This window comes from Taeniopygia guttata, chromosome 1, assembly GCF_048771995.1.
Source record: "Taeniopygia guttata chromosome 1, bTaeGut7.mat, whole genome shotgun sequence".
NCBI classification, from domain to species: domain Eukaryota; kingdom Metazoa; phylum Chordata; class Aves; order Passeriformes; family Estrildidae; genus Taeniopygia; species Taeniopygia guttata.
Genome location: NC_133024.1, coordinates 15141740 through 15154590, shown reverse-complemented (window position 1 = coordinate 15154590; position 12851 = coordinate 15141740). Strand labels below are relative to the sequence as shown.

The window sequence follows — 12851 nt, the reverse complement described above, 5'->3', positions numbered from 1 at the left end:
ACAGTACACAAGCAAAATAAACAACATGCACAATACACAATGTAACACCGCAATTACAGTGGTAATTCAAATTCTGTGACTGCTATATTCAGTCAAACGCAAAAGGATAGAGGATTTACAAGATTCCTAGATGCTCATCTACTTCATACATATAGTTTCCACACCAACATCCCTCTCCTAAGACTAATAGAGTAATGTTACTAATGTATTCTGTGGTCACTGCCCACTCCAGTCTTGGCAAAGATCCAGCAGACTGCAATATTTTCATACAACACTAAAAAAGCCCCTCAAAATGACAGTGATGGAGATAAGGCACACAAATGAGGGCCCAATCCATATTTGCTTGCTCCTTAGAACCAACTAGAAGACCACAGCTCACCTATGCCAGCCTCCCCTCCCAGGTCTGTTCCCCTCCAGCCATTGCTTACTGAGATACGAGTGGCTGCTCCCTCTGGCTGAAAGCTCCAGGAGACAGATGCTGCACTGCTGATCACTTCTACGGATGTGAACGTGCATGGGAGCTTTGCGTCCGTCCCGTTCTCCACAAACATCTCCTCCGGGGTGTTGACCTCTACTGCTGATACTTGGACTGCATGGCAAAGGCAAGAAAGGAGAACAAGACACATCAGTGCTGCTTTGAGAATGAGGAAGTTCACATTACACTGCCTAGAAGGGCAGAAGAGAAGAGGCATCAGTAACTCCTGCATTGGGTGATTGCACAGACATTGCATTATACCTCCAGTCAAACAGTATAGAACAGGCCAAGTACAGTCACTTCTCCTTCCTTGTATTATCTGTGACAGGATGTTTTCCACTCACAGATGTTTCCTCTACAGCACTTTGTGGAAGTCAATTCTATGGTGCAAAGGATGAGTTTAATACTTTTTCGTACCAGCTGATAGCAAGCATTATAATAATTAAGCCTAATAACCTGGTCCAGCTATTACTCAGTTTCCTCTCTGGCACACATATTGTTTCATATCTCCAGATTTTCCTAGCTGTACGTAAAACAAAAGCTCACCTCCACAAAGATGAGGAGCAAACTTCTCTTGCTCCCAGCTCTGCCATCTACTCCTGCTCTCTACCATGGCTCCAAGGTCCGTATGTGCAAGGTCTCACAAATAACCACTCGGTTATAGTAGTTTAATTTTTTTCTACCTTATGCACAGTGAAAACAGCAAGCAGACCACAACCCCCCATATTTAAAGTAATCAAGGTTAATGTTGTGCTTTTACTGGTAGTTTTCCTAACAAATAAGTAACAGTCATCATGATTCGGAAAATGTGTTGAAGAGATTCTTTATCTGGAACGTTCTAAACTGCCGATGCTCTATCCCTATCCAGATTTAGGCAGATACATCTCTACATTCATTCAGGTTTGTGTAGAAGAACAAAGCATGATCTTGTGACATCACAAGAGAATGTCTGTCAGCATTCATGTCACATCCACATGAAAGCAAAAATCTTGTCAAGTCAGTGTGGGTGGGTGCACATGTAACGTGTTCCTGGTACCTCAAATACAAGTTTTGGTTTTTATTAAACCATGATTTTCAGCACAGAGATGGTAACAGCAATCTACTTCTGTTCATAGGATTCTATGTTTCTGGGCTCCAGTACCTTAAATCCCCTTGGTAGAACAAAAGAACAAACCTTCCTGCTCCATCAGTACCTCAGCCGATTTGTTTCTCAGCTTTGAATGAAGTAGCTCGAAATAGCCAGACCAATCAGAAAGATGCAAGTCAAAGACTGTTCAGATAAAAAGAAAGAAAAGAAAAACCCACCTGTTGTACATTGGACCTGATTAGCATAAAAGATTTGATAATCAGGATGCCTTGGCAAGAACAAACAGAGCTTTGAAGACTTGGAGAAGATTGAATCAAGACTGGCTGACAGGAAGATTGGATCAATTTCTGCAAGCAAGAGATGTTGCAAAATCTGTACGTTCATTTACGTGATGATTAACCCAATCATTGTAGTAAAAAATTACTAGCCTTCCTAGATGGTTTATAAGCATATGTAGTGCACAATAAATTCGGATTCTGACCACCAGTCAGTCTCCCCATGTCCCTCATCATCACCAATACCCACTTCCATTAGTCTGTAAATCATGAGGTTTGAGTTTTCAGTCAGTGAGACCAACCAGCTCAGCAGTCTTCAGAAGCTGGACAGCAAACATCTGACAGAATGAGCATGCAAGCAGGGGTGGGAGAATTGAGCACATCGTAGTAATTGCAATAACCAAAACCAGAAGAAAACACCATTCATTAATCCTGCTGTTGAGAGTCCACACAGTTCACTTCCAAAATTCACTAACTTCTCAGTCCCATTAGGTTATGTCTTGATACCTCAGATTCTCCTGTCATCACTGCTCTCATTTCCAAGAGAAAAAGTGCCCCAGGGGGGCTGGGGAGTAGGGGTGGTGAATTTTCATCATGAGGTTCTATCAGAGCTTCCTTCCTCTTGTACATATTCTGACTATGGGCCAAAAACTAGTCTTTTGTAAAACAACTACCAAATATTTATTTGGAACATACAAAGACTTCTAGCAATCAAATTAAATTAACTGAGAGCTGCTGTGCTTTATGTATTTTTCCAGCTAATGGTGAAGAAAAGAAAAATAAAATCAAATAAAATCCATTGTAGTAAGCCCAAACCACAGAACAAACCTCCCTTTCAAGCATAAAACAAGCAAGATGCCCTCAGTATTTGTGTAGGAAGAAAAGAGTCTGCACAGACATTGTCTGCTTGTACATGGTACAGAGAACTCCTTGCCACACACAGGCAGTGGGTAGCACAGATCTGCCTAAAGAAGTCACTGTTCTAACTCACTATAACTGTAGTGAAGCAAAAAATCAAAAGAAAAAAAGGACTTCTCCCTACTTCTTCCCTTCCTTCTGGGAAGGAAGGAACTATGTAATCCTGTACAGATATTTCTATCAAGTTTAATTTTCATCTGTCCTATTGTTGGCTCAATTTAATGTTCTTCTTTGCTGATTTTCTCCCTTCTGCCTCTTTCACTGCTTCAAAAATATTTTTCCTGCTTCTGTAGCCTTACAGCATAAGAGACAAGCTCCTTAAATCATAACCTGTTCGGTAGAGAGGCCACAAGATTTGTCAGTTGTTCACCCTCAGTCCTCTAATCCCATACTTTTAACTCATATAGTGGCTGTTCCCACTACCTTGAGCTCTTTGGCCTCCTCTGTCATAATAAAATCCACATGGATCATCTCCAGCTCTAGCTCTTTTGCCAGGATTACATCCACCTTCCAGCTCCTACACCTATTTAAGTATTCCAGTTGGAGAAAACTGAATTTTGAGTCATATTTCAGTCACACTTATACACTGCTCTATTCCTCAAGCTTACTCAGCCTTAGTTCCTCTCAAGAGGAAAAAATTATCACAGGAAACTGTCTGAGAGAAAAGAGTGCTTTAGGAAGGGAAGGTCAGCAAGGTACATAGGGCAAAATTAAACATCTGCTCTTCTCCCATGCATCCTCCTTGATCCCATCACCCTGTCCAACTGCCTGTAGCTGCAGTATTTCCTTCTGAACCTTTCATCTAGCCTTCAGCTGCTTTTATTCTATTCAGCACAAAAATGGTTCTAATTTCTCACCTATCATCCAAATAAGTTGGAAAAAACCTCCACCTGTGCCTCTTCAGCTATTTCTTTTAAATCTCTAGTGTTGTTCGAGCAGTTTCACTCCAACTACAGTAATTTTTCTCCAGCTCCACTTTCAACCCCCACACTGCAATGAAAACTCTCCATCCACACCTTCCTTTCCAGACAATCCTGCTGCTCTTGAAATAGGATAAGACACTCACATTCTTACTATCTTACTAACCTTACTTACTAATATTTTCTTATTTTTCCAGCATGGATCTTCATTCTTCCATCAACGCTCTCTCTATTCTCAGGTCTCTTTGCTCAGTATCTCACCTCAGAGATCTCATCTGAAAAACAAGCTCAAGCTCCATCACTGCAGTGACTGCTCAGATCTGTGTCTCTGCTCAGGATCTGTCTCCTTATGTTCAAAGAACAGCCTCAGCATTGACAGAGATGTCAGACTAAGTTGTCAGCTCACACTAAATGAGACTAAAGCAGAGCTCAGAGCCCTCCACAACTGCTTTTACCACCATGGACCTGCCACGTGTCTGTCCAACTCAACACCTGTGCAGCACCTCTGACTTTGAACTCTTCCCAGGTCAAGGCAGAGTATTTCAAATTTTCCAGTCACCTGTTCAGCTGACACCAGACTAAAACCTCCAGTTTGTACCTGGACTTTCATTATTGTAATGTCCTTTTTGCTCTGGACAGATGGACAGTTATCCGTGATGATGAGAGATGGGGAAGACTGACTGGTGATGAAAATCTGAATTTACAGTGGACTACATATGCTTATATACTATTTTAGGAATACTACTAATTTTTACTACAATGATTGGGTTGATCATCACATAAACTTATACATTTTGCAACATCTCTTGCTTGCAGAAGTTGATTCAATCTTCTTTCCTGTCAGCCAGTCTCGATTCAGTTTTCAAAGCTCTGTTTGTTCTTGCCAAGGCATTCCCATTACCAGATCTCTTATGCTAACCAGGTCCAAAATACTCTGTCTTGTGTGCCCCAGCAGACAGTAACAGACCAGTAAGTACTGCAGTTCCTGGTAACCGAGCTGCTCCAAGGGTGACATCACGTATGCAAGATCACTGCTTCCTTCCATGAAGTGGAAATGACACCAAGCACCCATCCCTGTCTCAGTAAGAAGAGACTCTTGTTCCCAACCACACTGTAGTACTGGTCTCATCCAAAACTTTTCAAATCCAAACTGTAGCACCTCCTCCTAAATGCTGTCCCTCAGGCTTGGGAGGATCTGCTCAAAACCTGCAAAATCCTTTCACTTCCTTTGAGCCCTCCAAAGCATGTGGTAACTGCATCTGTGTGAATCCAACAGTGCTTAAGCTGCCAGTGTTTGGAGATCAACACCTTTTAAAACTGAAGTCATCTTTTCCTACTTTTACTTGTACCCCCTGGTTGTTTATACTGGCCTCATAGTGATCTTTTTAAAAAACATTTTGGGCAAAAATTGTTTTTATTCTACATTTTTTACATAGAAATACAGCTGACCATTTGGTTTGGTAGCATACCACAAAGAAATTCTTCTGTGCACCGAAGTTTTACACTAATTAACACATAGATAATTACAATTTCTTTGCAGACCACTGTTTCTGAGATCTTAGATCCAATGAAAACGTTCTGTTAATTAAGACTGTGAACACACCAAAATAAACTCAATTCCCCTGGATTCAACTCAGTTTGATCATTAGAAGACCTAACAAACCAAGAATGCAAACAGCTAACATTGTAATCACAGGCATCTTATTTCTACCAGTACAAACACAAACTTTCACCACACTGCTAAATACTGGATGCTTATAGCTGCTACCATTCCCATCCTACACCAGGAAGAGTGTTACTCCCCTCTTCTTGAAATGGCTAATCATCAGCTTATTAATTAAGCAACATACAAGCAACTTGTTTTGCTTATCTTACAGACACCTGGTAGTACAGGCATGTATACAAGTTATAAATGAAGTCACTTACGCATGCAAGGTCTTGACAAAATGACCAAAATTCAGTGTTTTATTATCTTCACTCTGGTCTCCCCAGCAGCCCAGAAGTTTTATTAGAAAGGAGGATTTGGCTTTTTCTAATGACTAAGGGTCTAAAGTCACAAAAACAATATGCACTTGAGAATCAGTGCTTTCATTAACAAATACTCTTACTCAACATCAAATGTCTTGTGAAACATCTCCTGTTGACAGCATTCTCAACTACGATTGCATGGCATTTAGCTCTTTCTCCCACAAAGCAGCTGCCCTGTACAATCAGCATGAAGCAATAGCAGCCAGACCCCTACAAAACATCCCAGAAAGCCAGAACAAAGTTATAGCCCCCAACTGCAACTACAGGCACTTATGTACCCACAGACCATTTCTTCACTGTGGATAAAACACCTGGTGGAGAAACCTTAGCTTTCCTGCCTTAATAGACAGTAGACATGCCAAAGTCATTTCTCTGAAACTGCACAAGATCTAGTAAAGCACTCAGATGCTGGATAGAATTTCCACACTAAGAGTTCCTTCACATAATTTAGCCTAAACAGCAGAATAGAACGCACAGCAGCAGTTCCACCCAGGAACAAACCATGGTGTACTTCCTAAGGACAAAAACACACAGGTATTAAGAAGCCACATGTGTCCAGCCACTTCTCATGAAGACTGTCCCTGCAGCCCCCTGTCACCACGACCTTTATGTCTGCACTCCATACATTTACACAGGACACAAAGTAACACCAGCTACAGAAATGATGACTACACAGAGTCACACCAACCAATCTCGACATCTACGTTTCAAAGCAACAAAAACCAAATTCCATTGCCTCGAAGGAGGACAGAAGAGTTAAATTTCACTCTCAAATGCCACTTCACCAGAACAGCCTTTAGCTGCTGCCACAGCATCTCCCCGGGTTGCCAATCTTGTCAAGTAACCCAGACTGCTGGAGGAAAGAGAGCTTCCTGTCTCCAGTAACACAGCCGGTCCTGCAGCATCCTGCAGCTCCAGGAATGAGAAAGCACAGCTGTGACACCCAGCCCATGAACACCTACCACCTCCTGTCACCAGCTGCTGCAAACCTTCATCCCCCAGAGACAAGCATCTGCTAACACAACATTCACTTTCTCCTGGCCTCTTTGCACATTCAGCTAAGCCCTGCCTGACTCAACAATGAGGGAGAAAAGAGCATCTCATCAGCCCAAGTGAAAGGAAAGCAGTTTTGCTGAAAAGTCTTGAGTAAGTTGTGGCTAAGCTGTCAAAGCATACAGTAACATCCATGTATCTCAGCCCTCCATGCACCTACTCTGACAGGACTTAAAAGTCTCCAGAGTCTCCAAACTTTGGTATCTCCTTCTCCTCCCACACTTTAGGGTCAGCTTTTGGCATGTTCTCCTCTATATCATGCAGAGCTGCTCATGGTTCTGCCAAGGAGCAGCAAAAAGAACCTATGCTGAGATTTACTTTCAAAGCCCATGCTTTAACCAGAAATGAAGAACAAGCATGAGAAACAGCAAAAAATGCCTGAGCTCCCTTGCCAGACAGGCCACACATGTGGCATTGTGTTCCCTTGTTCAGTCCTGAGGAAATAATTTCACTGCTATATCACTTAAAACAGAGATGCTGGTAAAGGTGCTGAGAACTATGAACAAGTAAGCAGTGTAGCTGCACAGCTTCATGCTTCTATTACAGCAACAGTCACATGTCAGGTTTGGGCAGATATTTAGTCCTGAGGCAAGTAACTTCTAGTTACTTCTAGTACTTTTCACTGGGGATCACAAAGCAACTTCTCTGCCTATCTGCAGGCTGGGGCACCAACCAGCAGCTCAGGTACTTTCCAAACCACACACCACATTTTTCTACTCAATAGCCCTGAAGTGGTTTTCCTTCCATGCCCGAGTAAGTTTAAGAGTGCTCAAATTTAAGTAAACAGTTCTTGTTGACAAAGCCAAACCAAAAGAGTGGATAACCCAAAGGGGACAAGTTAAGTAAAGTTGTGCAAAGGGTAACTGGAACAGCTGATGGCAGCTGCTCCACCTCTAATCTTGCAATACCAACAGAGTCACTAACAAACATAATACTTTATTTTCTGGGCAAAAGGAAAGATGCCAGAAAACAGGAACTGAAATTACAGACAGGCAGAAAAGACAGAAAAGTGTCATTGAAATACACCAGGTTTTTCCCCACAAATAGGGAATGAAGCTTACTTAACTAAAGATCTGAGAGAAGCTAGGTAAACATCTCAACACATGGCAGAGAGAATAAAAAAAGCATCCCACCATCCCAAGCATTTCCTAAAATTGCTATAGCAATCCACTAAAATTGTCACAACTACTAAGGAAATGAGAATATTAAGGATCAGAAGTTGTAGACTGAAAAACCACAACCAAACAACAGCAAAACCCAAATCCAGGGAGTGGACAGTAGAGACTGACATATTGCTGGCTGGAACAAAAGCTTCCCTCCAGGCTTTTTTCTTTTTTTGGTTATTAATACTATCTCAAGTGAAACTATGTTAAAAATACCAGTAATGTTGCCAACTGTTGATGGAATGCAGCATCTTTTTGACAAAATCCATCATTAGCAGCATGGGAACTACCAATTTCCTAAAAAAACTAGGCAGTAGAATTTAGGAGGTGGATACACAAAGTTCATTAAGACATACAGTGCAAATCCTACATACCAGACAAAGGAAGCTGCCCTTTTCCTGACCCTTTAACAGTAATCAATCCACAAACCTGCAACCAACTCAGTCTATACACAGCAAGAAACATCTGCAAAAGCTGCACTTTGAACCACCCAAGGTATTAGTAGCATTCCATGAACAGTCACTCCCACCTATCATCATTCCTGAACCAAAATCATGTCCAATACTCTTGCCAAGTATTGGTATTTCCACCAGCCTGAAAGGTGTGCACAGGATTTTTTCCTGTATAGAGAGAGACTCAGTTAAAACCTGTTAAATAAAATACTACCATTTAACTGAGCAAGAAGATACATGAAATTACATCAGCTAAGTGATCACCCTTCTCAGCTGACAGGGTATTCATGCAGCCAATCTGGTGTGACTGGAGACTTACTTCAGCAGTTCAAGCCAACCCAAAGCCCTTGGAGGACCAGATTCCTTACTGATCCATGGACTGCTGAACACCTGCAGCCAGCTCTGGCACCAAGCTCGCAGCAATCTCACACTGACTTGCTAACTGAACTGCTGAACAAACTTGTAACCAGCTATAACCTGCAGCAGCACAACCACAAAACCAAAAGGAGAAGCCCAAGCTAAATATTTCAAAGCATTGTTCTACAAGAATTTGTCTGTGGTGGTGGCAATTTAAATAGCTCACATGCACACTCAGAATGAGATGAATTTGATCAGAAACTAATCTGTGTTCAAAACAGCCCTTTCACCATTGTTTTCTTTCAAACCAGATTAACACCCTAGCCCAGTGCACTGTATACTGCTTTGTACAATTGAGGAGGGTTAGGAAGCAGCAAGTAGGAACTGATTCAGCTGGTTTTTCTCAGAACACTTCTTTTGTGAAGAATTTATAGCCTTCCTTGTAGCACACTACATCACTTTCTCAGTTTACACACGTGGTGATTTCCAGAGCCATCCCCTGGACTGAAGCAGCACCTTCCATCAATCAAGATCCTTCAAGACCTTGATCTGAACAGCTCAAGACATAGAAACCAGTCAGATTTCAAAACTCCTGCTGCACATCCAGCTTTATGGAATTTATTACCAAGTGGGAGCCCTGTTCACCACCTTTCACTTGCACACATTACAAAAACAAGTTACTGAATAACAGGTGGCTAGCAGCCAACTGTAAACACCTCCAGCAATGGCCATTTCACCCACCTGGAGATGACCTGCCCTGATTTACCTCCACCTCATGAACTGAAAGTGCCACCAACCACTGACAACTGCTACACTGCCCAGAGTTTAACCCTCCCTTAAGGATCAGAGTCTCAATCTGCTTTGAGCATTTCCAGGCAAGTTCCCTTCATGACCCTTAACACCATGTGAGTAAAGCATCAGCGAATGTACCACAAAGCATCTTCTTCTGCAGGGTTGGAAGAAAGAGAGCCCACAAGAACAACCACAACCTTCCAGTTTTCCTTATGCATTTTAAGCCAAAACCTAGCAGCAGCACTGCGTGGAAAGTGCCAACTGCGCAGATACATAAAAATGCAGAAGCTGAAAGGCACAGCAGCCAAAGGGAACAATATACAAGGACTGTGGGCTAACCCCAGCAGGCAGCTCAGCCCTGCACAGCCCCTCGCTCGCACCCCCGGTGCAATCAGGGAGAGAACTGGAAGTTAAAAAGTGAATTGAAAGTTAAAAAGTGAAAAAACTCAAGGGTTGAGATTAAAACAGTTTAAAAGGAAAAGCACAAGCCATCACCCACAGCTTCCATTAGCAGGCAGGTGTTCACCATCTCCAGGAAAGCAGGGCTCTGTCAGGCATAACAATGACTTGGAAGACAAATGCTGTAATTACAAATGCTGTGATTCCCTTCCTCCTCCTTTCCCCAGCTTTCATTGCTGACCATGACTTCTGTGATGCCCTCCCAACTCCTCATGAAACCCCAGCCCATCTGCTGTCAGGGAGTGACAAACAAAAAAGGCCTTGGGGTGTGTAAGCCAATGCAATACAAGTAACCAGTGCAAAACACTGTTATGTTAAATTAATTCTGTCCCACATTAGTACCAATACATTTAATTAATATAAACAATTTCAATTAAAAAAAAAAAATCTTATTCAGGACAAGTAACAGAATGCCCCTTTAAAGATAAAAGAGATTTTATAGAAAAACTTTCTTTCAACCTGCTCAGCAAAAAATACTGTTAACCCTGCCTTAGGATGCGTTGCCACATCTTCTGTGCTATGGGTACTGCTTACTGCTAAACACTAATCTGAGTAAACACTTGCTTTTTGACATGACTGCTGTTAGAGATAACAGTGAATCACTGCAGTTAGAGCTCCCCAAGTCTCTTTGCTGGCAGTAAAGCCAGTTCAAAAGTTTTTGTCCTCTCCTAGCACAGTCTCCTCTTCCACAAGATATTCACACCCTCTCCATTGTGCTAATCACTTCTTGTGGGGTGCCACTAACCCAGACCACTAAAATAATACAGACAAGCAAATCACACACAACAACAACAAAAGAAAAAGATAAAAGGATATATGCCATAGGGAGGTTAATGTTTTCACACAGAGAGCTTCCAGCTTCCTGATGTATTCCTAGGATATCCTGAGTTAACAATCACTAGTTCAGAAAATGTATTTTCTTGCATACCAGGCTGTTTATTTTGTTAATTACATGCAGGCAGTAAAAGAGCAATGTATGCCATACATGATGAAACCACATCACATCATATCACAGTTGGAGAACTCCCACTACAGGTACTGCTAATAAACTTTGGATAGATGACCTGATGATGATCTATATGGCACTTCTCCAGAAAAACAGTAGGTCTTTAGAAACTACTCAGACTAAAATCTTTCAAGACAGTGTACAAGACAATACTAGGTTTCATTTTTTTGGTCTTCCATCTCAACTCTGTATGGGACACAAGATATCCAGCACTAGTCAGGACAAGACAGGTCCACAGACAGGCAGTGGAATTGCTGTTTAATACAATTAATTTCAATTCAGATAACAAGCAACACAGCCATGCATGCCATTACTTACACAAGTAGTTGTCACAGACTGAGACTGTTGGATGGCTGGGGCCAAGAAGCATCTGTCCATTTTATCTCATTCTATCACCAAAACATTAAGGTACAGACTTTTCAACATATTCAAGAACTTTTTGCTGCTGCTGCAAGCAAGGTGAGCTGAGAGTTTATCCAGCTTTCGCCTTTGCAGAACCCACTGAGCAGTGCAGGCAAGGTAGTTTTCCTACCTGCTGCATCAGTGGGCTGAGCTTAGAAGGACTAACAGCTTCTGACGGGGGTGACTACAGGAATTCTGACTAAACCTGGCACAGGCACGAAGTGAGCATTGCAACCCTGACTTAGACTGTTATTTTCAGGAGACATTTCAAGCAGCAACTGAAATAGGCTGGTGAGCTCAAAGCAGTAACAGGCACTTGAGCTATTTAACATCTCAATACTCTGCTTGTTACTAACCCCGTGTATGTGCCCACGTGCACTTGTATGAGTGTGTATAAAAGGGGTAGTAGGAGAAAATAAATTTCAAAAATGATCAAGCTTTGCTGGTATCAAAAAGAATAATAAAAAAATTACCATTATTCTTTCCAGTAACATCTAAACATTTTTTGAGACTATCAGGAGTAATCAGGCACCACCCTCATGTCAAACACAGGCAGGATACCACTTTAAGTCATAATTACATAGCTTACAAATGCACAATTGCAAAATACTCCATTTTCTTGATACTCTTGGCTGGTTGTTCCAGGCTCACTCATGCACAGGAGAGATTAGACAAAGATTAACTACTTAAGCTACAAAATGTCCCCAGAATCACAGACAGCACATTTGACAATGATCCTTCGTTCTTACAAGCAAACGAAGCAAGGGGGTTTTCAGATGACTGAGCATAAAGAAGCATGATGAACTCCTAACCCACACATGCAGGGCCACATATGAAAATAAGCCTAGAACTGTGTTATCTGTGCTTAGCTGTGAAGCAACCAGGCTTGGCAGAGCAGGCTGTGGTGGTTAATGGGGCCTGCACAGCACCCTAAGCAATATTTCTGTCTCACTGCAGGTTACTGGCCACAGGAGCAAACCTGCCACGGAGCATATGAGCAGGCACAAGGCACGGCAGCCACGCGTGCAGCACATCACCCAGCCCCACGCCACATCTGAGCGAGGGAGCAGCACGGCCCTCTGCAAACACCACTCCGGCCCTTACCAAAAAAGGCAGGTTTTGATTCCCAAACCTCTCACGAGGGGAAAATCCAGCATGGGGAAAGGGGGTGGGAAGAGGGCTCTTGAAAAAACATCAGGAGCATGAATGACACGGGCAAGAAGAAATGCACAGCACTGATCACCCAGGACTCCTTAGCACCCCAAACTCAGGGAAAGGTCATCTTTTCCTTCCCACAATCAAACTCCTTTGTGTAAGTAAAAGAGGTGAAGAGCCTGCACTCTGATCACTTATTCCCATGTAGAGATGTAAACCTTGCTTTTCACAGCAGACAGGAGGATTAAGGATGTGCAAGGAGAGAAGAAGCCAACACAGAAAAAAATTCAGACCTTCTACAATAATCTA

General features: G+C 42.3%; 1 protein-coding gene across 1 annotated transcript in view; it reads right to left on the bottom strand.

Moving 5' to 3' along the window:
• Positions 1–12851, bottom strand: part of MPZL1 (myelin protein zero like 1) — a 31968-nt gene that overhangs the window by 17473 nt on the left and 1644 nt on the right. The window contains exon 2 of the mRNA NM_001245720.1: positions 429–589. Within this exon, the coding sequence (NP_001232649.1) occupies positions 429–589 (161 nt within the window). The remainder of the gene's footprint in view (positions 1–428; positions 590–12851) is intronic.